Source organism: Arachis hypogaea, chromosome 20, assembly GCF_003086295.3.
Source record: "Arachis hypogaea cultivar Tifrunner chromosome 20, arahy.Tifrunner.gnm2.J5K5, whole genome shotgun sequence".
In the NCBI taxonomy this organism is placed as follows: Eukaryota; Viridiplantae; Streptophyta; class Magnoliopsida; order Fabales; family Fabaceae; genus Arachis; species Arachis hypogaea.
Genome location: NC_092055.1, coordinates 126,702,562 through 126,728,130, shown reverse-complemented (window position 1 = coordinate 126,728,130; position 25,569 = coordinate 126,702,562). Strand labels below are relative to the sequence as shown.

General features: G+C 35.1%; 4 protein-coding genes across 4 annotated transcripts; 1 reads left to right on the top strand and 3 right to left on the bottom strand.

Annotated features, from left to right (window-relative positions):
• The first annotated feature begins 8,298 nt into the window (after positions 1-8,298).
• On the top strand, positions 8,299-11,837 carry LOC112784439 (uncharacterized). Its single transcript, XM_025827640.3, has 4 exons — positions 8,299-8,822; positions 10,055-10,156; positions 10,284-10,551; positions 11,378-11,837. Exons 2-4 carry the CDS (start codon positions 10,073-10,075, stop codon positions 11,524-11,526), a joined length of 501 nt encoding a protein of 166 aa, XP_025683425.1. The 5' UTR covers positions 8,299-8,822; positions 10,055-10,072; the 3' UTR covers positions 11,527-11,837.
• A 691-nt stretch (positions 11,838-12,528) lies between these two features.
• LOC112786318 (L-arabinokinase-like) lies at positions 12,529-17,334 on the bottom strand. The gene is made up of 17 exons (XM_029296643.2): positions 17,315-17,334; positions 16,884-17,052; positions 16,654-16,761; positions 16,060-16,128; positions 15,871-15,954; positions 15,691-15,767; positions 15,261-15,327; positions 14,929-14,986; positions 14,762-14,829; positions 14,605-14,667; positions 14,201-14,254; positions 14,002-14,104; positions 13,869-13,927; positions 13,614-13,733; positions 12,911-12,967; positions 12,730-12,821; positions 12,529-12,577 (listed from the first exon to the last, which is right to left on the bottom strand). Exons 1-17 carry the CDS (start codon positions 17,332-17,334, stop codon positions 12,529-12,531), a joined length of 1,317 nt encoding a protein of 438 aa, XP_029152476.2.
• Positions 17,335-18,311: 977 nt separating this feature from the next.
• Positions 18,312-23,582, bottom strand: LOC112786879 (uncharacterized). Its single transcript, XM_025830251.3, has 7 exons — positions 23,454-23,582; positions 21,654-21,818; positions 20,986-21,046; positions 19,088-20,635; positions 18,789-18,993; positions 18,547-18,686; positions 18,312-18,463 (listed from the first exon to the last, which is right to left on the bottom strand). The coding sequence occupies exons 1-7, from the start codon at positions 23,580-23,582 to the stop codon at positions 18,312-18,314; spliced, it is 2,400 nt and encodes a 799-aa protein (XP_025686036.2).
• Positions 23,583-23,609: 27 nt separating this feature from the next.
• On the bottom strand, positions 23,610-24,881 carry LOC112786317 (uncharacterized). The gene is made up of 2 exons (XM_025829707.1): positions 24,431-24,881; positions 23,610-24,322 (listed from the first exon to the last, which is right to left on the bottom strand). Exons 1-2 carry the CDS (start codon positions 24,879-24,881, stop codon positions 23,610-23,612), a joined length of 1,164 nt encoding a protein of 387 aa, XP_025685492.1.
• Positions 24,882-25,569: the final 688 nt, after the last annotated feature.

Here is a 25,569-nt window from a genome sequence, read left to right as displayed (position 1 = left end):
GGCCTGTGGAGTAGCGTTCTACTACAACCAGTAACAATAAACAGTGACATCAACAGAGTTTGTTCAACAAATTAGTAATAAAAAATCCATACAAGGGTAGGCTAAATTGATATCAACAAATTTACCTTTTTTGCTGAGGCTTCCACCTTGCGTTTTCTAGGGCAAATTCTTTTATTGTGACCAAGTGCAAAACAGTAGGAACATTTTTGTTGTTGTCCAGCCCTGGATAATTTAGATAGTGGTCCATTGTTGCGTGACTCATCACCAGCCTTGTTCCTGCTTAATTTTGGGTGCCCTATTGGTTTCCTAAACACTGGTGGTAGCACATCATCATTCTGAGTCCGGTCCTACAGATTTGGTCCATTCACAGGGTAGATTACATGTTGATAGCAATCCACGTATGTCTCTTTCTTATAGCACTTGTTCACATAGTTCTTAACATCTAAACATATTTTTCTAATGCAACTCATGGCATGCTCACAAGGGTAACCTGTTAGTTGAAACTTTCTACAGGAGCACTCATGTAACTTTAAGTCCACAATAAATTTGTCTATATTACCCTGGCTGCTGGACACCTCATACTTGTCCCTACCCGCATAGATGGCCATTCTCCACCCTTATCAAACTCTCTTTCAATTTTCTTGTTTATTTTTGGCAAAAATTTTTCAGCATATGTAATTATACTTTGTCTATTGTCAGCCCACCTATTCATTAGATAAACCCTAATATCTTCTAACATAGACATGATGGATTTCTCTCTAGCCTCTACAATAACAGAGTTAAAACACTCACACTTGTTGTTTACAAGTGTATCAACTCTAGGAAAATAACTAAACCTGGACTTGCTCCAATACTTAGTAGGGATCTCCATGAGATGATTATAAGTTCCTTGATCAATCAGATGAATCTCCTTCATCCTTCTCTCCCACTCCTGAACATATGTTGCCTTTGCAGCCTTTCACATCATCATTTTCAGCTGTACACCTGGAAACCTTTTTCTGAAATTGCTATATAAGTGCATGACACAAAACATGTGATCTATGCCAGGTAGCAACTCATCAAAGGTAGGAATCAATCCCTTGAAAACAGAATTTAAAAATAGCACAAGTCAATAATAGCACAACATGAATTAAACACAAAATCAATAAAACAATTTCAGGTCAAAACTGCTTAAGTTGAGGGTTACCTTTTGTTGGTCGCTCATGAATGTACACTATCTGATCTTCTCAACACCCAAATCATCACACAGATTCAACAAAAATCACATCCACGAGTCTTTTGTCTCCGCTTTAACAACAGCATAGGCAATTGGTAAAATTTGATCATTGGGGTCCCATCCAATGGCTGTTAGAAGTTGACCCCATCAAGGCCGATCATGGGTGTGCACACCATGAAACTCCGTTTGCAAGCATCCAAGCAGATATAGATCCTCTCGAATCATGGTCTCAAGTCCTTACCAGGGATTGGTGTCTCTAGTTGAAATTCAGGAGGTCTCTGCACTTGTATCCGAATAGTGCTACCCAGATTTGACCTCAGTAACTCGATACCATAGTCATGTATCCTCCTATACTGCTCTCCATAAGTACCATTAATCTCATCCAACGCTTGCTGCTTCACTCTGGCAGCTTTGGTCTTTGTGATGTCAACATTTCACTTGGTATGAGCCTTCTTTATCAAGGTTCTCAACTTCATTTTAGGGTTCTAACAAATCTTCTTCATAAAAGCCTTACTCAGCCACTGAGAACTCATGATACTAATCTTGGTTGCCTTACTGCATGTGTATTTTTTATAACAACTAGTCAATTGCCATGTATCATCTCTCTTCAACTTATGGCAGTATGCAAACCACTTGCAACCTTCTTGGTAAATAGCTTTGCACCTATGGCTATCACACTTTGAGAACCATATTCCTCTGTCACTGTGCACAGCATAGCTAATTACATATTCCTTAAAAGCATTCCTATCTACATACATTGTCCCAACCTCCCATTTATACTCCTTCATATTCTTCAAACTCTTGTGCAACGGGTACTTCCTCAACAAGGGATCCCCTTCATCATCACCTACAGGGACATCCCATAACTCCTCACTCTCATACCCATCATCTTCATCCCTTAGTCCAGCAGCCACCACTTGCTCCTTTCCCTTGTTAACACTGGCACTAAATTCTCCATGTACTCTCTCGGTTAGAACACTCTGTTTCATCTTTTGAGAATCTTTCATAGTTGTGATATCAACATCATACAAACCCCCATCAGCATTCCAATCGTCATCGCTGTCATCAAAAGCTACATCTATTGCACTATCTCCAAAGCTGTTTTGACTCCACTGTTCATCACTGTCTCCCTTATCAGTGGCATCATCATTCTCTGGCTGGTAGTCATCATCCTCAGATTCATCGTCACCTGAAAAATCTAACCTCTCTGACCTCTCTTCATCATCATCCTCCAACATATCAGTTTGGGCTTCTGTCACCACCTTGGGATTCTTACCCACCTTGACCTGAGCAGATGATTGGACCTTGTGCAGCACAATTGGACTAGGCCCAACAGTCCCTGTAGTGGGTGCAGCAGCCTCACCACCATCTATATCTTGAACTTTCTCAATTGTACAACCTTTTCTAGCAGTAGCACTATCTTTGTGAACTACAAAAAGCTCCACCATGTTGTTCCTCATTCCAATTCTGGCCTTGTCCATTGCATCCTTGTCTGTGTGAAGCATCCTCAGTCCTACATCTGTTTCATCTTTCAGAGACTTATACCACATTGCAGCGATATTCTCTGCCACATATCCCTGTTCGACCACTATCTCTGTTGCCTCAAACCTACTCCATCTATCTTCATCACAGTAGTCCACTATCGAAGTCTCACCCTCACATAGTGTAAAGGTTCACCATCAAACCCAAACTTCCCCCCATGATGTATCTTGACACTAAAATAACTCATCCTCCTAACAATCTATCAGACAAACATAACAGACTTCATAAAATTCTCACATTGATCAACAACAACAGAAATACATAAATGCAATCACTAGGGCAAAATAAAAACTTCCAAAATAAAACAAGAAACGAATATGGAACTATAAAACAAAAAATCACACAGACAACATCATTTCATATCAACGTGCATTAAGATGAAAACCAAATGGGTTGAGGAGATTTGATAAAGGAATACCTGACACGATCTTCTTCCGGAAAGGAAGGGTTTCAAACCAACTTCTGTAGACCTTTAATGTTACTGAAGGACAATGTCACCTCTCTAGCTGCGAATCGCAACCCTTGAGTGACGATCGGTAGGGTTTGTGGGTTTCTTTGATCGTTTCGTGCTTTACAAGAAGAAGAAGAGTCAGGGTAAGTATGTGTTTTGTGCAAACGCGGGAACCAAAACACGTCTATTAACCCCCTGCCCCCTCTCCTTTGCCACGTCGGACACGACGTTAACTATTTGACTCCCACAGTCCCACTTAACGGCAGGACTTAATTGATGCAAATCAAAACTATTTTAGACGTAAATAGGACACTTTAAACGTTGGGAACTAAAATAAAATTTACCCCAAACGTAGAAGACCAATTTAATACTTTACCTTCCGATATTAATATACAATTTATACATGACCGGAATTTTCCGCCTCTCTTTTTTTGGTCAAACCTGCCTCTCTCTTAAGCAGTTAGTTTTTGATGATGTAATTGGAGTTTATCGGCCTCACAGTGTTCCCTCTATGTAATCTGCTTTTTTTTGGGCCAAACTCTATGTAATCTGTTATGTTTGGGCTTGTGGGCCTTTGTTTAACCAAAAATGAAAAAAAAGTCAAAGTCTAGCTCTCAGTCTCAATATCACGCATCGGCTTCACTCTCTGCCGTCGCTGCTGCCTCCGTGCTCGTCGCCGTCGTCGTTCCTGCAGGTAGGCTATGGATCCGAAGTTCATTTTTTTTAATTTATGTCCTGAATTCGTCGTCAGTCCCTATTTTAGTGCTTTTTGATTAGTATAGATGACCTTGCTCTCACTTCTTGCCAAAGTACCCAATATCGAACACTTTCATTTTTACGCTTCTTGTATCCATTTATGTTTTGTTTACAAGCAATTTGTTTTGGATGCAATTGTTGTAATTAGCAACTGTTTTAATGCTGCAATTGCTGAAGTTGAATAGTTTGTTCATGAATGTTCCATTTTTAACTGCAATTAGTGTAGGAACCCGTGCTCAGCATGAAAAAATTTATAAAAGTAAAAAAAAATTATATGCTTCGACATTTAAAACAAAAATTTAAAATAATTATTATTTTAAGAAATTTATAAAATTATTATCAAAATCAAAGTTTAACTTAAAAAAAAGTGAATAATAGCAAATGACCATATTATCCCACAATATATATATGATGTGCAAAATAATTTCTTGTCTTAAAATTAATTCTTCTTAGTGAGATAAAATTTAAAATATTTTTTATTTTCTTATTCAAATTTAAATTTAAATTTAGAATTTATTAATGACTCATTTTTTTATTTCAATAAAAAAATAAATTGGTTAGATGTAAAATATTTAGCATTTAATAATTTCAATCATTTAAATTTTAATTACCAAAAATTGGATTAAAAATTAATTTTAAACTTAATAATCGATAATATATATTATATTAGTACGTAAATAATAATATCCAATGTATTATTTAATTTTTTGACAGAATTAATGTATAATCTATTGAGGATTAATTTATTATCCAAATTTTTTTTCATAAACTTTGTAATATGTAAAAATAGTGATCTTATTTGTTATTATTATTTAAATAATTTTTCATAATTTTTTAATTAGGTAATTAACTTAATTAATAACCTTTATTATTGCTTTTATACTAAAAAAATATCAGTTTATACTATTTATATTTTTTCACTACTAATAAATAAATAAACATTTGTACTATTATATTTATTGTTCTAGATAATGACTTAAGTTACTTATTTTGTTTGTTAAATAATATTTTATATGTTAATTTATTAAATATTAAGATAAAAAAATTGTTCAATAAATTATATAAATAGTCATTACAGAAAAAAATTATATATCTTATATAATAATCCTTGATATATATAGTATCATGTATATATTAAAATTATCTATTTTAATTATGTGAGTTATTATTGTTATTTTTATTTTTTTACATTAAAAAATAATATTTAAAATTAAAAAAGAGATAATTAATTTTTTAATTTGAATTAAAAAAATATCTTGTAAATACATTCAACTTTTATATATACTAAGTGTTATAATATTAAATAGTATAGTATTTACTATAACAATGACTCAAAATATTAATCCAAGATATATTTGGGTCTAGTAAGACCTTAATGCAAGCAAGATCAACTAAAATCCATTGTTAGGGTCCCAAATCCGACTTAGGTTCGTTACCTTAAAGGCCCAATGCAGATGAAGTCCACGCGCCCCCTCTTAAATCGACTCAGATTGGATCTCCGTTGCTAGTTAGATATGGTAATGAGTACTCAGAGAAGTGTGAGAAATCCCCTTCCCATCCCTCACTCCTATTTAAAAAAATGCCCCCGTTCCTTCTCCGACATTGCAAGTTCTTGTTTAATTACCCCTTAGAGAATGTAGATCTCTTCGATAAACTTTTGAAAAAAATTAACACAAAAAGACATAATATAATAATCATAAAATAATCAGTTCAATATAATTCAACACAATTTATAACATATTCATTATGAAAAATAACATTTCAAAAGGAGAAAACATAAAAACATATTCCAACATAATAACATAACATAATTTTTTGGAACGATACTAAGCGACGTAGTGACGGACTTGAGAGACAGAGAAAGTGAGTTAGAGAGAGAGATGATCGAGGTTGAGAATGAGTCTAAAAGAAAAAGGAAGAATTCGAATTGAAGGCAAAAATTAGGGTTACTAAATTCAAGAAATGAATTTACGTATACATAAATTAGGATAAATTAATAATTTTATTCCATGGGGCGGGTACTTATGTTTGTGTCTCCATTAGGGGTGGCAAACAGAAAAGCCCGCCCTATCTTGCCAAAAACCTGCGATCTGGTGGGCTAACCTGCCCCGCCCCGCCTAGTAAGGCGGTATTAAATTTCTTCTCCGCTCCGCCTAATGGTAGGCTGGCGGGTTGGTGGGTACTTTTTTTTTTTATAAATTATTAAATATTAAACAATATATATAATTTCACAATAAGAATTGCAAGAATATTTACGTTTCTATCAAAATCTAACTAAAAAAAAACGGAAAGTTTTTGGACTATTCAGGATTAAAGAATCTGAATCATATCAATAAAATAATTATCAAAATTAGGATAGAAATTAACGGCCAACATTTATTGTGTTCCATTTACATCGCAAATTGGAGTTTAATTTTGAAAAATCAAAATAAGAAACAATATATGCCGAAGAGGAAATCACCATATTTACGTATACTAATTAGGTACCCTAAATCACAAGAAGTTTCGAAAAGGCATGAAATTATTTTATTTTTGTATGTTGTCAAATAATTCTATATCATAAATACTGGCATTTCAAGAGGTACTGAATAAAAAGGGTATGAGAATAAAATTTGATATATAGCACCAGTTTTTTGTTTCTTAATCTGATATAATTCCCAAAAGGTTTGTTAACAGTACCTTCAATATGACCAAAGATTGTGTTGATCTCAGCAAGCCATTTGCCTCTTTCACCCTGCATCCGTTCTATAAGCATTCTCCTTTTATGATCCTCAATCAATTGCTTCATGCGCTTGACCTTCAGCCTCTGCTATTACTTTAACTATAATAGTAGATAATTCTATCTCAGCACGCTCTCTCTCAGTCTAACGCCACGGTGGCTACGGGCTCGCGATTTGGGGAGCTAGGATTCTTCTTTCAGTATCAAAATTTTACGTCAATTTCAGAGAGGAGAAGCGAGGAGTGTGGGAGTGGGACTGGGTTACAGGTTATGGGTTTAAGCCGTTGGGGATTCAGTTTTTTTTTTAAAGTCAAAACGGCACCGTTTGGAGGAGTTATTAACAAATCAGAAACCCTTTAAAAAAACCGGCCAATTCTAATGGTTTATCGATTAACTACAGATTCGACCGATTTTGTAATCAGTTTTTTTGTTAGACGGTTTACTCATAACATCTTTTAAGCCATTTTTAAATTTTATAAAATTATTTATAATAATTACAAAAAGTGTTTATAATAAAAAATTTTAAAATTTTATAAAAATATAATATTTAAAATTATTAGTAAAATCTTAGTTGTACTATTTTTAATAAATAATAATAATGATATTAGTATTTTATATAACAACTCATACAAAAAAATTTAAATTTCATACAACATTTTTTCGTTCATTTTTAATAGCTCATAAATACAAAAAATATTGTACGGAATTTAAATTATTTTTTTATTAATTTTTATATACAATACCCATATCATTATAATTATTCAGAAGTTGCATGTAATTCGAACCTTATGAATTCAATTTACTACATATTTGCCTAAATCGAATTTATTCAATTCAATTTATATAGATATGCAAATTTGATTTATTTAATTTAATTTATTTTTGTATGTGGTATGATTTGATTGAAAGAGCAATAATTTATGCTGCTTCGTAAATTCTTCTATAATTTTATCTAGCATCAATAAAATTAACGTTAATTCATATATAGTATATAAATAAATTTAATTAGAATAAATAACAATTTATTTATTTTATTTTAGACTTTATAATTGAAAAGACTAATGCACTAATATAACGAATTATAATTAATGTAGTATAATTAATTAAGTAATATAAATTATAATAAATTATATTAATATTTAAATATTTAATCAAATCAATTAGTTGATATAATTAAGTCAGTGCAATAAATTGTATTGAATGAATTAAAACAATTAAATCAAAAAACACTCTCCGAAGCATGTCACGTCAGCTTCATCATTAAGTGTAGACATCCGATTTTTATATAATAGAATAAATAGAATAGATTTATTTTTGTTTTTCAGAAATTCTATTATTTGTGGTTTTTATATGAATCAGTTAATAAAATTCTGATTTCTATAAGAGTTGACGTTATATATCAGATAATAGGTTTTATTTTTTTTAAATTACCAAAAATTGTTAGTGTTCCTTCTTGATTATCAAATCCAATTTGATTCGATCGGTTCGATTGAAAATCTTGTCATTCGGTTATTTGGTCGGACCGAATCATTTATCGAACTGAACAAGTATGAGTCCCGGTGGAAACCGGTTCGATCCGGCTGATTAATGCAACCCGGTCCGGTTGTGTTTCTCACTTTTTTTTTATTTTACCTGGAAACGGCGTCGTTTCAGGTCCCCCCTATTGAAAGCCTAATCTGAATGGAACCCCCCACCCCAGCCTCGTCTCTCTTCTCTCTCAACACTCCACGGCCTCACCCTCGCCGCGTCACTTTCTCGTCTCTCCCCTCATCTCGGTCTGGCACTCATCGTTTCGGACTCAGCCACTCGTTGCGCTGTGTCCTCACAGTTTCAAGCGCAGTCGCCGCCTTCATGCGCTCGCCTCGCCGGCGGCAGAACCAAACGGAACCAGCTTCCTCACCGTCACCGTCTCACACCCAACTAGCGTGCCTTCCCCGCGATTGTCGTCGCCGCGGCAGAAGCAGCAGGTCCCGGGGCCGGTCGTCGTCGCTCTCTGTCTCGTCAGTCTCGCACTCAGACCCACGCCTTCCCTAATCTCCTTGTCGCCGGCAGCAGAGGCATCAGGTCCTGGTGGGCTGGTCTTCGTTTGTCTTCTTGCTTCGAACCTCGCCGTCATCTTCCTTCGCCCAACCGATTTGGTGAGTTCCAACAAATTCTCCCTTTCTTTCAGTTTCAATTTGTTGCTCTAATTCATCACTGCACTTCTGATTTTGTTGCTGAAAGTTGAATTTGTTGCTGAAAATTGAATGTGTTGCTGAAATTTGTTACTGAATATCATGTCACTTAACTTAAATTTGTTCATTGCTGAATGAATTTGTTACTGATTGAATGTTGAGTTTGTTGATGTCTTGCTGAATAATCACTTAGTTAAATTTTTTTTGTTGCTAAAAATCATTTAAATTTGTTTCTGATTATCATCATTGAAGATTGAAGCTATTGTTGTCTTGCCGAAATAATCACTTAGCTATTTTTTTTTGTTGCTGTAAATCTATAAATCATCTTTTGAGCTAAATCTTTTGCTGCTGAAAATTATTGTAGTTGAAAATGAAGTTCATGTTTTTTGCAACTCGGAATAAAATTGTTTAGTTAAATTGTTCTGTTTGTATTATTATGAATTATCTTGGTATTGTTTTGTGAAACATACACAAATATAGATATAGATGCAAATCAAAATGAAGAAAATGTTGGTCAAGCTTTAAATTTGTCTTGTGAAGATATAGATGCCGACTTTCAGATTATTTCTCAGATTTGATTTACTGATTGTGTTATCTTTTGCTCTCTCTTGTTCATTTAAATTGAGAAAGTATTTTGTACCAATGACTAGTTTATTATCTCTTTTTGCATTATTAGTTATGTCTAAGAATTGATATTTGATTGTTATTAATATGTTTGTGAAGACATGTATTTTAAGTTTTAACTTTTGATGTTAATTTTATTTTTATTTAATTATGACCGGGTCAACCGGGTGAATTAGTGACCGGTCTCAAGTATTTACTAGAGATTATTTTCATCTCCCTAAAATCGAAATCATTATGTAGCTCCGGAAAAGGATAAACCAAATTAGTATAAATATAATTGTTTATGATAGAAAGCGGGCCCCCCAAGAGATTCTCCACTCTCAAGCTACGCTTGAGAGATACAAAGACGAGACCTTGTCTCGTCGAGTAGTCCGGTATTATTCTACTCCTTACACTCAGTATTCGTCAGGGCAATTCGCTGTATAAACTGCCCCCTTACAGCTCATTGTCAATTACCGGTTCGGTTTTGATAACTATGCTTGATTGTCAACCGAATCTCATAACTGTTTTGAAATTGGTGGCCACCATTATTTCATTAGCTTGAAAATATGTTTTTTATTTGCAACTCGCAGGAGTTCCTTTCTTGGAATATGGATCCCACCATGAAACAATTCCAACAAAAATTAACAGAAGTGGAACTGGAAGCCGAGCTTCTTCTTTTGGCCCGGCATAAGGTAACAACTTCATTGAGGAATCTCAATCATCAATTCATTACCATACCCTCATCAGTCCCTTTAAATGGCTTTTCTGTGGAATTAAGTCGGTACTTAACTGTCTATGCTATTTGGGGCAAAAATGCAGATGGTTGAGAATGATAAATTGAGAAATGGGAACAGAGAAGCACTGACTGCATTAAGGAAGAGGGCTCGGACAACCAAGACTAGTGTTCCGACTCCTTTTGAATCGATGATGAAGGGAGTCACAGGGACGAGGTCAAGACCCTTGGTGCAAGAAGTGTGTAACACCTGTGGTAACCATGATTCATTCGAGAAGACATGGATGATGTTTCCAGGAACTGATATGTTTGCCAGCATCCCATTCCATGCTGCCCACACTATCTTGGAAACAGGTTAATTGTTCATTCCATCCCACCCTATCCTCTAAAGAAGTAAAATATAGGGACAACGAATCAAAATACCATAAATGCATGCCTCTGTTAGTAGTGCCACAAAATAAAAACCCGTTCCATTTTTCTTTTCTCCCAATGTGCTTGTGCAAAAGTCTTGCTTAGTTATCATTTGTGTCGTGGTTATTTGACAGTAAAGTTCGGTAACAAATTTTAGATTGAGTGCAATTTAGGAAAATAAATATTTATGACAGATGATTGTTTTCCTTGTTATATGCTTTAATATATTAATGTTGGATGGAAATACAAGCCATATTTCATGCATTTGTTTGGAGTCTAGACTGAATTATCAATTTGATATTTGAATTATCAAGCATGTGTCTTTGTTGTATTTATCTGTTTGTTTAGTTGCATGTAAAAATTCATCTTTATTGAAATTACCTATGTTACAGTCTAATGGTTTGAATTCATTATGGCAACAATTTTTTCATGTTATTGCAAATCCTGCAATGCCGAAGACAAATTTAACTCTACCCTTTTTACCTGAAAGTAGTTTGGAATTTTTGACATACGTTCCTTGTTTTTTCATCTTGGTACGCATATCCTACACATGATTAGAACATATTAAAGATTTATCATCATTATGCATCAACGTGTAATTCTGAATTTCTGATGAGACTGATTATATCTGTTCCTGTTCATTAATGATCACTGTTATTCCTGAGTTCAGAGTTTAAATCGTATCTATGACTTAGTTCCTTCAAGCATAGAACTGATATATATTAACTGTAGATTGGTGTATCCCTCATACTGAGCTTTGTAATTACAGATCAACCTCGACTTGACTTCGAGGCAAAAAAGCTACAGAGCATAGTGAAGGAAAAATCATTACTTATTTCAGAGACAGGTGCCCTTGCTGATAAGATAGGACCAGGCGTGGTTAGATCTCTTGTAACCTTAAACGACAAGTCAAAGTAAGATGCCTGAGCTTACGACTGTGTGCGACCAAGTTTTTCCTATGTCAATTAGTTACAAAATGGCAATGTGTTCTAGAAGAAATCTTCTTAGGATATCTGGGTAGCTTATCTAATCTCTCTTGTAATTATAAACCAAATGCTTATTTTAAATCCTCAAGTTTACCTCTTGGTTGCTTCATTCAATGTAATGGAGATTTTGTCACAGATTTCTGGTATTTAAATCCTGGGTTGTCAAAGGTTCCCGTAATTAAATGGATATTAGTGAAGTTCTAGTCAAAGATTCAATGGATTAATATTGATTTTTGGTTGAAATTGAATGGCAGTGTAATTAAAGGTTTTGCAATTTAATAAGTAGTTTTCCTTCCTGGGATTCTTTTTGAAGGCGCAGTGTATTTATGTCAATTCTCACTTGCTCAGTGAATAGATAAGCTTTAATTTGATAGATAAACTCTATGATTTTTTATTAATAACTACAAATCTGTAGTTACTAAATTCCCTATAATTGTCAGTGATACGACAGAGAATAATATAAGCTATTAATTATTTATATATCACCGTAGTCCATAATTGTCAGTAATAGTAATTATTATTATTATTATTATTATTATTATTATTATTATTATCTTTTTGATATCACTGTATATTGCGTTAATTAATTATAATATGTATGTTGTTAACCTGGCCGGGTAATTGCTATTTCTTGGTATCTACTTCAGAATGAGAATGAGATGACAGTAGAAGAATAACATTTTGTTGAGAATCGTCAAATTTTAGAATAAGGTTAAAGTGAGTTCCCAAATGTGAAAATAAGGGGTTACATATTATGCTTAAGATGTATCTGAAATATATATTTTACAGGCCATGCACTTCATTTTCTTTAGAAATATTTTGAACTTTTTATCAATTACAAATAAATTTATAAACGTGATTACTTTCATATGACATGATCATGTCCCTATAGTTGAAGAGCAGCATAACCTTAATCGCCAGCATTGTTTGTTTCTCAAAGCAAAGAGGTATCTTGGAAAACCTTCAACATTTCCATGAAGAACCTTTAGCAAAAACAAATGACTTATGTATTAGGAACCATACAACAAAATTATAAACATGAATTTGAATATGATTTACCCGTATGTTGTAAACATGGATTAATACTTACAAATATGATGATTAGCAATCAAGTTGTTTTCCAGCATTTGCATACCATTCTGGGATCAAAATATCATCTTGACCAATGGCTCTTCGTCGTTGATCATCTGGAACTGCGGCATCACACGATCTTTTTGCCTCGCTATGCTACATATTATCAAGTCAATATGCCAATGAATAAGAAAATTTTGACAAAAACAAACACTGCTATTAATAGGTGTTAGAATCCATTTTACATTGACTGAAGCATGATATTTTCCCAAAGCAATCTCCTGCAAGATCTGGGTTGCCACCTGTATTTTTAAAATGTTTATTTGAAAAATAAAAATAAAAATCAAACTTTGGAAATACATAAGCACTTACATGTCAGAATCAGAATGGAAAAAAAGAACAAACCTAAAATCATGTTCATAAGAAGAACAATGAATGCAAGGTAGTGTGATCAATAGACAATTAAATCCGGTTAAAGATTAAGCTCTTAAGCATTCTCCAAGGCAAACTAAAACTAGAGGAAGAGAACTCATCCCAAAAGGTAAAATTACTACTAGTGGCAGATTCAATGGTAAGGTAAAGAAACCTTGTTCTTGGTCCATCAGTGGTAAAATAAAGATATTTTTAAAAAATATTTCAAGCTTTTAAAGATTGCCCTTTCTAAAAACCTATTTGCTATGGCATATTAATCACATGTTGGAAAGGAATTCACATTCAAAATATTTGGAGATACAAAATTTGATACAGACAAATCCAAAGGCCAACTTTAATTTATATTTATATTTTATTGACATCCCCTGTCTACTATATAGACTAGGGGACACTCTTGCAAGAGTTACAAGAAAATCAACCGTTAAACAAATAAAGCTCAAAGTTGTATATGACATTACATGACGATATTTACTTGTGCAGAAATAGGAGTCAATTCATTCAAGAATTAAAGGGTACCTCCCCACCATTGATGCTTTCTTCATAGCATGGCTTCAAACTCATTGCCCGTTCAAGATAAGGTTTCCAATGACCAGAGAGTAAATCATTCCTACTCATTTCAATGCCACCTTGATAATGCTAAGGGAGAAAATAAAAAACAATTAAAAAGAGATCAAGAAAACACTGAGAATGAAATTTGAGAGAGATAGAGAGAGTGAGCACTTCAAGCATTTTTCTTAGAAAAGGTTCTTCATTGAAATATTCTCTATGTACAAAGACAAAAGGACACTTGTATGCCAGGGCTTCACTCACACTGCCATATCCAAGTTTTCCTAAAAAATTCAAAGGTGCTATTAGCATATTATTTTTTTGTCCAGCTCCAAACCGAAGGATATTTCATACTAACCGATCATGCAGTCAGATGCTGCAATAATATCAGGTGTATAAACATTTTTGGGAAGTTTTTTGAAGTTTGCAGGAAGGTCTTGAGTGTCAGAAGCACCACAAACCTGGATCCGAAAAGCAACACGACCAATTAAGAACTGTATACTAATCGAGGAATAATTTTAATCAAACATATATAAAGAAGAATCATTGATGAGTACCAGGCACAACCAACCAGAAGGCAAAAACTCCTCCTTCAGTTTCAATTCTGATGGCTGGGACAAGGATAGACAGTATATAGTCAGGAAGAATTCAGAATGTCCGATGACGGTAGTGGCTCTGCTTATACTGAGGCCAATGGTCCAAATACAGGTAACACTTAAAAATATAAGGTCATGATGAAGTAACAAACTCGTAAAACGAAGATTGATCCAACAGACAATTAGCAAGAAAATTGTAAACTGTGTTCATAATTCAAATCAGTATTTAACTGAAGGTTCAGATGAAGTGAATTGGAGGCTTGAACACTTAAGGAAACAAATTGCTTCAAAGTAAACTATTTTATAACCAGACAAATATATATATATATAATTCTAGTACCTAAAAATGGAATTTAAGGAATAACCTGGCCACCAAAGTTGAGAATGACTAGTTTCACATTGTCTGCTATCCCTAGTTCTTCCCTCACCTTTTCAACAACGAAAATTACATGCTCATAGATTAGGAACGAAACCATCGTATGGAAAATCTCCGCAAAGGTTCATGTTGTACTGTTGCAGTACCTCTTCTGTGGATTTATACAGCCTCCTCACAACAAGAGGCACATCAATAACATTGCGAAAAGCGGGCACTGCAAATATGCAACAAATACTGTTAAAAAGACAAGATTTAGACAGCTATTTAAATAATTTTACGAAATTGTTGTGAAATTTTATAAGAACTAACATACTTGGGCAATATCCTGGAAGGCGGATAAGGAAATTGCAATTAGAATAGTCTTCAGCTATCTGCATCGATAAATATGCAACTGCACCTTTTATCTTTGTTAAAAAATAATAAAAGTTGAAAGGATTTTACTTGGCTTGACTTTTATCTTTTTCTGTGGGGCTTCATAAAGTCATTTAGTATGCACCATAAATAACGGATCAGATTCAGAAACTAGATGCATATATTAAATCCCAAACTAGCATCAAATTTTTTAAGATACACAATCAGAAACCTAAAATTTCTCTCAAACGGCAGAACAGAAAGATAACTTTCTATATAGAATATTGTTGATACCTGCAAAACTATCGAACGAGAATCAGGTCCAGCAGCCATGACATAATCCAGATAGATGATGTCCCAACTGAAATCACAAAGATATCGAATGAGCAATAATTATTGACGCAGCTTATGAAAAATAAGCAATCCGATTTATCTCAACTCTCAAGTGCTAAAATGAAGTAGTTTCTAATCGCATCATTTACGATTAAATTTTTTATTAATAGTAAAGACTATTTAATTTAGGCAGTGAATTAGAAAGTGAACAAGCAACTTAGTGATGTGATGGAGTCAAAAAGAATTTATACCAATCAGGTTTTTGAAAGAATACACGATGAAGAGAGATCTTAATGCTAAGATGAAAGGACATAGACATTTTGGGACAGTAATTTTATTTCCTACACTTTCTTTTAGTGTGGCACCAGTCACAAAAGGGGAGGAAGATTACCTGAAATTGGCCACACAAACAGAGGGTATACCAACATCGGCTGCTACACGACATACAGTGGAGACAACATCAGATACCTGCATTTTCATATCAGCTTTAGAAGGGTCCACCAGATACAGTGTATTCTCTTCATACAAAAATGGCTGGCATGAGAATAAATGGTAAGAATAATTTATTTACCACTAAGTCAGCATTGATGAATTTCAGCCACTCTGCTTCTTTTACCAAGATACCAGCACGGGGCTTCACTGTTTCCTCAGTATACTAATATAACCAAATACAAAGAAGAAGAACAATTTAAAGTTCAAGCATTGATCATCTTTACTATAACTAATCAACTAACTGAACTAAGAAGTTATGTTTCTTTACCCTCTCCAAAGTGGCAAGGGGATCGACTGTCAAAGCATCTGATTGAACAGCTCCACACTCCAAAACCAACTTGAAAAAAAATGGATAAATGTATCTCTAATTTGTAAGAATTATGTGCTTTTGAATGACATGAATGTCCAGATCCGAGAATACAACTCTAGAAAATGATAAATCTCCAACGCACAACAAATTAAAATAGCATGGACTAACTATAGTAATTCTTTTACTCCTTTTACTGAATGAGTAAATGATTGATGTGCTCATTTTGCATCAAATACCAAGCCAGTTCACAAAACCGTTACCATGATTTGAAGTGAGACAACACCCAATCCAATGGTGGTGAAGGTGTGTGTCAACCCAATGTTTAATTCAAGGTGAGTACAATTATCATTACACGTAGTAAAGCATGTGCTTTTTTTTTTTTCTGTTCACAAAAATAAACACCTATACAGGCTATGATCCTAGCATTCATTTCATTCCATAACAAACATATCCATATACAGTCCAACTAATCTAGATCATGAACAACCCCATTTTGAAGTGGATCCAACTATCAAACTAATTCTGAATCAAGCTAAAATGAAGTAAACTCACCTTGCGAAAGAATAAGCGAGGAGAATGCACTTCGTTGGTGAAAACAAATTCAGGAGCAGCAGTGACCACATGAACATCATGACCAGCAAGGATTAGATGCCTCACCACCTACATATATACATGCAATTGAAATTGAAATTGCAATTCAAACTTAAGTGCAATGCAATATCCAAATAATGAATCATGAATGACAATGACAATGAGAATGAGGATGAGAAATGAGAGGTTACCTCCGCAACACGAGTTGCGTGGCCAAATCCATGACCAGTGACATAGTAAGCAAACACCATTTTCTGTGTGGAAGAAACAGCAGCAGCACCATCGCCATCATACTCTTCCTGCTGCTTCATCCCCATTTTAATCGCTACCATATTATGAATAATTGCAATGTTATATGCACTATAAATAATAATAATGAAAAATAGTACTGAAAATGAACAATGTAGTAAGGATCTAATGTTTTGATTCATTGATTAAGAATTCATAGGTGTTATAACCAATAAACCCTAGAATTATATTGTAAGTGACCAGATCAAGATGCAACATTGTCATTGGCCATTAGCAATTACCAAAAGGAATAAGCTTTCATACGAGTTATCAAATATGAATCAACTTAGTCACCAAAAAAAAAAAAGTCACCAAAAAATATGAATCAACTTACCAGTAGCGGGCGAAGTTCATTTATTTATTTATTTTCAACAAAAATAGGTATAAACATCTTGGGTCTTGGAATTCAATAGAAAATTCGGAGTAAATGCCATTTTACTTATTCCGTGTTAAAAAATTGAATATTAACTATTAAGAGAAGAAATTAATACTATTTGTCAAATATGATCAATATTTTAATATCTTATTATCTAGTAATTACAATTTCAAATTTTATAATAAAAAAACGTTTATTTTATATGTAGTAGAATTAAGAGTAAACATCTAATCTAATTTTTGTTTATTTTTATGAATAATATGACTATTTCTGTTCAAAAAGGGAAAACTTTTGTTCTCAACTTTTTCATTTACAATTATTTTTTGGGAGTTTTATTTATATATTTTGTAGAAGTTCTAAACTCTAAAGTTCTTTTTAACAATATAATCAATTATGACCGCTGCTACTACCACCTTTTTCATTGTCATCGTTATCATTTCTTCTTCTATATTTTTATTGTGTAATCATACTTTATCATCATCATTATCTCCTCATCTGCTATCATCACTCATACCAATATTATCAACATTAATATTTTTTTCTTATTCAATGCTATTTTTTTTTCTTTAAAAGATTTTTGTACAATTACTTTTTTTTTCTTGTCACATCATTTTCATCAATGATCTTTCTCCACTTAATCGCTGTTGACCAAGGTTCAGAAAACCGGACCGGTCATCAAACCGCTCTAGTCACTGGTTCACTGGTTTACTGGTCTAACCGGTTCAACCGATGGTTCAACCGGAAAAACCGTTTTAGAGTAGAATAATAAAAAAATTATAAATACATATCCTAAAATATAATTATAGTCTGATAAAAATCTTAAAATATCTTCGAAATTAAAAACACTACATAAAATATCATCAACCAAATACATATGATCTTATCAAAATCCAAACTCAAAAGTTAAATAGTAATAAAAGCATATGTAAATATTAAATCCCAACATCATTGTTTATCAATTATCAAAATCCGCAAGAACTTGTTGCAAATCTGCTTCGGTGGGATGATCTTCACCTTCATTCCCACCCTGATCAGCAGAAGAAAGAGATGCAGCATAAAGACCACTACTACCACCACCACTTTGATATAAATCAGCATCAATTTCACCTAATAAAATAGAAATGTTATCATTATATTATAAACTAAGAACATTCTAATAAATCATTAGAAACTAAATATACTATACTCACGCAATAAGTCATCCACATTACTAGGAAGATCAGGCTCTTTCTCTACAACCTCTTCAGTCACCCAGAAGTCAACTTGACTGATACTTTCATAATCAATTGGATCATGTTGTGTCTTTTGCTTTCTTTTTTCTTTTTCCTTCCTAAAAATTTAAATACAATATATAGAGATTTAATAATTTACAAATTTATTATGATAAAGATTACAAATGAAACAATATAGTATTTCATGAAACATATATTACCTGGATTTAAGACGCAAATTATAGGTAACATAAACAATGTCATTGAGTCTATCATGCTCCAATCTATTTCTTCTTTTTGTATGAATCTGGTCAAAAAGGCTCCAATTTCTCTCACACCCAGAAGAAGCAGATGCTTGGCTAAGAATGCGAACAGCTATCTTTTGTAGACATGGAGCAGAGCCTCCGAATAACCTCCACCATTCATCTACCAATTATAAAACCATAACATATTATAAGATATTAATTAAGAACATAGGAGCATAAAACAAGTTAAAACAAATATTCAACCATATTCTTACCAGGCTTAAGTTCAGATGCAGCTGGAATAACTTCTTGTCTATCAAAACTTTCCTTCCGATCTCTATATAAATGTATTTCTTTCATTGCCTGAACTGAATCCAAATTGTTACACTTGCAATACAAGGTAACAAGATCAAGCAAACCTCGCATAACATCAGGTGCTTCTTTATAATTTTCATTAAAAAAGAATTTAGGATTCAGGAAGTAAGCTGCCGCATGAAGATCTTTCTTCAAATGCTTGTCCCATCTTGAGTTGATAATATCTGTGTATGGCTGATATGCAGTCTTGGATTGCCTAAACATCTCCTTAATTGCATCTTCTGCCCTTAACATTCCTTCATAAACATACCCCAAAGATGGGGGGTCATCAGCATCAACAACCCTCAGCAAGTAAATCAGAGGGCTCACAAGTTTACATACAGTAAAGCAATCGTCCCAAAATTTTGCATCCAGAATAATAGCACTCACAGCTCTACCAGTAGCACTCCTTCCTAATTTGTGATCAGTGAAAATTGAATCTACAACCAATTGTTGCAACTCCTTTTTACGGTCAAAGATGCTCTTCAATGTAATAAACACAGTTGCAAACCGGGTTGCACCAGGACGTACAATTTCTCTCCACTTAGGTCTTTCTCTTAGCCAAGATAAGAAAACTGTATGATTGTACACAAATACTGTGATCTTTGAAGCACGAGTTGCAAGGTTAGAAATATGCGCCATGAGGGTACATCCAGTTTTCTTCCATGCACTCCTATAACTATCAACTAGCATTTGACTTTCTCTTTTAAGATCAGCCAACAAATGAACCCTTAACTTATCATAAGAAGGCCCCTTGTAACCAGGTCCAATACCAGCAACACCATCCAACATATCTTGGAAATATGGCGACATCACAGCATTAAATGGAATTTTACAATCCAAAAGCCACCGAGCAAATCGTTTATCAACCTCGTGTATCGCCTCTTTGTTTTGCAAAGCACTCTTAATACTTGGTTGAGCTCCTGGAGTTGTTCTTGGTGCAAACATAGGAGGAATGACTTTGGCTTTTTTCTTTGGATCGCCTCCAACTCCTTGCTGATTCGAGGTACGCTGCTGTTCCTGTTCTTCTTGGATTGCCTCATCAATTGCATCCTCTACCTCATCACCACCCTCTTCACCAAAACTTACTTTTCTTTTCTTTTTGTTGGCCTGAATATCTTTCAACAAACTTTCCATCTGTTTTTCCACATCATATGGAACTTTAGGACATTTTTTCACGTCTCCGGTAACCTTTGCTAGATGTTTCTTCATCCTGTGAATTCCACCTCCATTGAAAACTTGTAGACAAAATAAACATTGATACTGTGGTTTTCCATTCACTGTTTGTAGAGCAACATATTTCCAAGCTAAATCTATTTTTCCCCTAAGGTTCGAAGAACCTTGTGATTGACTATCGTTAGCACTACGGGAATTAGGATTAGCAGCATCATTCGAAATAGGAGTATCGGCAGGCATGTTATTATTCACAGAATCATTGTTATCAGCAGTTGCTTCTTGATTAATACTATCTTCCATAACTAAAATTAATAAAACATATATGAAATTAAAAACAGCCACAGCAATAAACATTAACAATTCTATCTACATTCTACACAATGAACATTAACAATTATGCAGAACAAATTTGAGAAATTCAGCCAGTCAACAAATATGCAAAACCGAGTCAGTTTCCAGCATTAACAAAGTACAAAACAGTAACAAATTTGAGCTACAAAACAGAAATTTGAGCAACACACAGAAATTGAACTACAAACACAAATTGAACTAGAAACAGAAATTGAGCAACAGTGCAACACACAGAAATTCAGCTGCAAACCAAGTTACCAACAAACAGAAATTGAGCTGCAAATCAAGTTACCAACAACCAGAAATTGAGAAATTGAGCTGCAAACCAAGTTACCAAGAAACAGAATTTGAAGCTGCAAACCAAGTTACTAACAAACAGAATTTGAAGTGCAAACCAAGTTACTAACAAAGAAGTTCACAGAGGCAAAGAACAAAGATGAGCAGAGGAAGTCAGTTCACAGAGGCAAGTTCAAGTTCACAGAAGCAAGTTGAAGTTCACATAGGGGAAGTCGAAGTTCACAGAGGCAAAGAATTGAAGAACAAAGATGAGCTGAGACGAGTTACTCACCGCGTGACGATGAAGACGATGGGACGGGGCAGATGAAGACGAGGCAGACGGCTGGCTACTGGGCAGGGAACCAGGCGAAGAAGGAGGGTTACTTGGGCTGACGACCAGGCGACGGTGGTTGGGCTGTTGACCGGTGACCGCGGCGACGAAGGAGGGGGCGGTGGCAGGCTGGGGTTCGGGCGTGGAGGGTCAGCTTCAGTCTTCTCTCATTCGCTATTCTCTTCTCTCACGAAGATGAACAACACAGAACACACAGAATTAGGGATTCGGGGGAAGAAACGGGGGGTGGTTGGGGTCACCGGGTCAGGGTGCTCTTCGGGTCGGGTCGGGTCGGGTTAAGGGTTTCTTTTTTTTTTTTTTTAAATAATGAAACGACGTCGTTTATGCAGAACCGGCCGGTTACCGGTTCGGCCCAACCGGCCGGTTTTTGGCCGGTTCGCCGGTTCGTCACCGGTTCTTTCTAGGACGGTTTCTGCAGGAGGACCGGACCGTCTGCATCGCCGGTTCGCGGTTAAACCGGTCGAACCGACCGGTCCGGTCCGGTTTTCAGAACATTGCTGTTGACAAAGAAATTTTTCAAAAACAAACTTATTAATAGTTTGTGGGAGTTTAAAACCCCCACATTACAAATAAAACCCCTATAAAACTAATTTTTATTACTATTTAACAAATTTTTTAAAAAAAAAATTCTATTGTCCCAAAATGTAAAAGTTGAGGGTCGAAATGTTCTTTTTTTTTCCAGAGATTGTCTTGTCCTTCGTGAAAATGAACAAGGGCCGGATTTAATTTTTTTATTTAAATTAAATAATTATATAATTTATCAATATACATAAACTGTAGAATAATTACTTAAATAAATAATGTACCACATCTCAGATAATGTGAGGCAAGTACGTATATAAGCGTATCAGGTATTGAGATTCTGAAGTATAATGTGTGAAAAATCTTATGTATTCAGAGTGCATGCAGAATACATTGCAGGAGGAGAAACGGATATTAAACTCTTGAGATGCGTTCAAAAACTAATGCGAGTTATAGCACCTAAAATACGATCAAAACAGAAATTAGAGTGATTTTAGATAAGTATATTCAATATATTATTTAATTTAACTAATATATTATTGATTATTCTACGTTTAACTATTAAAATTATTTCTAAAAATATTAACACATTAATCTTAAAATGTATATTTTTGTCTTTTTATTATTAAATTCAAATTTTATTTATAATATAAGTAAACAAAATTAATCCAAAAAATTATTTCAGTCTTTCTGAAATTAATTTTTTAAAGGGTATTTTAGTCTTAAAATTAACTAAAAAGATTAGTTTAAATAATTTTAAAATTAAATTTTTAATTTATACTATAATTAAATAAAATAAATCTTAAAAAGTATTTTATTCCTTTAAAAATTAAAGAAAAGAGTATTTTTGTATTTTATGAAAAATTAAATATTTTTATGGAAGAACTAAAAAAATATTTCTTTTTATCAAATTAGTCCAAAGAAAAGTCACCAAAAATTAGTCCAAAGAATATCTTAATGACAAAGAAATTTGAGGTTTTTTAATTTAAATTAAAAAATAATATTTACCGATTTAAATAAACATATAAGTATTTATCAAATTATATTTGGAGTCATATCTCGGATACAGTGGGAAAAACTGAAAAACACACGTATCTCGGATGCAGTGACCTTGATTTGTGATACGGGACGCGCTAGTCATATCCCGGGTGCACCCGAGATATGAACAAAAGAGCATCTCGGATACACGGCATCCGAGATATGCTCATATTCTGACATGGGACACTGCATCCGAGATACGTGCAAGGAAGTAAAACAGGAGCACTGCATCCGAGATATAGTTAAGATCTGATGTTATAAATATATTGTATGCTTTTTCGATGAAAATATTGTAATGTTATAGATGAAAAATGGTCCCATAACAATCGAAGGTAACTAGTTATATAGAAATTATGCTTCATTACACATTAAACACATCTAATAACAATCAGTACATCAAAGTGACAACATTGAAACAAAAAGACCTAAACCCTAAACTGCATGCGTCGTCATGGATCCGAGTGGGGCGCATTGGGACACCCACGTCTGGTGTGGCCCTCTCCGCAGCAGAGCCCACATCTCTTCTTCGCATGCTCAATGGCATCCATCTCATTCCGGATCCGAGTGGATACCGGCCTACCCGATGCCTTCCTCCTCATGGCTGGGTTGGGCTTCAGGCGTGTACTGTACCATGGAGGCCACATCTTTTCGTCTGGTATCGGCGAAAACTCCCTCTTGTATACTTTGAATACAAAGGCCATCGTGTACACGGGGTCCACAAAATGACCTCACTCGATACTCGCAGCTGCACATGCCGCCAGGGCGTGTCGACATGGGTAATGCAATGACTGGAACAGGCCACAATCGCATGTACGCTCGGAAAGACGAACCCGATATGATGTCTGTGACCAAGCATCTAATGGCTCCATCTCTTTCACGCTAAAAACGGATGTCCTACGATCACAATGGGTGACTCGCAACATCGGCAAACTCTCTCTGTTCTTATCTATAGCTTCCAACAGCCGCTGCGAGTGGATCTGTCTACCCTGTAACTGAGCAAGTGCTTCGCGTCCTTTACGCACAAACAACTGTTGCAACCGCTCATACGTTGCCCGAACAATCGCTGCCATTGGAAGATTCCTCGTTCCCTTAAGCATGGCATTTATACACTCCGATAAGTTTGTAGTCATGTGACCATACCGACGACCTTCGTCGCAATGCTGCAACCACAATTCCTTCCTGAAACGAAGAGCCCAATCCACCATCTCACGGGACAGTGTACCTAAAGCATCCAAGTACCAGTCGCATCCTTCCTTACTCAGACTGTACGCCGCATTTATCAGGTACCTCTTACCCTCGGTTGACTTGAACCTAGAATTGAAGTTTGATGCCATGTACCGGATGCGGTAAGCATGATATGCTGATGGGGGATGCCATCCATTGTGAGGTGCATTGAGAGCGGCGCGAATGGCCTGTGATCTATCTGATATGATTAGGATTCCTGGCTATGGAGTAACATGTTGTCTCAAATTTGAGAGGAAAAAAGACCATGACTCCATTGTCTCAGACTCCACTAATGAGAAAGCTATAGGAAGAATATTGTTGTTACCGTCTTGAGCCACAGAAATCAAAAGCACGCCCCCATACTTGCCATACAGATGTGTTCCGTCCATCGATACAAATAACTTGCAATGCTTAAACGCTTCAATACATGGAGGAAATATCCAGAAAACCTTATCAAACTGACTCCACTCTCCATCAACCATATCCCCGTTGTAATAAGGGACATCATTGCACTCGTGGATTGTGCCTGGGAGGCACTCCTGCAAGGCTTGTAAGAGAGCCAGAATCCTATTGTATGACTCTTTCCAGTCGCCATAGATCTTGGCAATTGCCTTTTGATTTGCCATCCACACCTTCCGATACGAGGGCTTAAAATGGTAACTTTGATGGACAACACTTTGCAACACTGGGATAGACACCAAAGGATCAGTCTTTATCATAGGTAACACAACCTTGCAAATCAACCCACTATCCAGTTGTGCATGGTCCTGAGACATGGTTGGTGCCAGACAGGTATGCGATCCACCGAACCGACGTACCTCCCTGCGAATATTGATCTAATGTCAACAACATGCTAAACAAAAAACAAACGTATAGAGTCTAATGCATCCACAATATAATGTAAAATATACTAGTAATTCAAGTTCTGTCGTAATGACACACGAAGACTTCACGGACAACCATTGGAGAATTCCTTGCATCGGCAGTGATATTTTAGCCTATCTGACTATCCCATTTGGATAAACCATTCCTTCATCCGGTAAGTGCGCAACATCACAGTATTGTCAGACTCAAATATCACTCCTTTATCACCGTGTCTGACTATCCCATTCGGATAAACCACCACAAAAAAGTATTGATTGTTCTCCATTAGAGCAAAATCGAAAGAAGACAAGAAAAGAATGGTTTGTAAATTGTGTGAGGAGAGGTATTGGGATGGTCTCTATAAATAGACTTATTGTACAACATATCTTGGGTGCTGAGACCCTAATTATAATCTTGACTATATCTCGGATGCAGTGCCCCTCTTTTGCTTCCTTACACGTATCTCAGACGCAGTGCCCCATGTCAGAATATGAGCATATCTCGGGTGCACCCGAGTTATGACCAGCTAGTCCTGTTACACATAATGGGGTCACTACATCCGAGATACGTTTGATTTTCGGTTTCTCCCACTGCACCCCG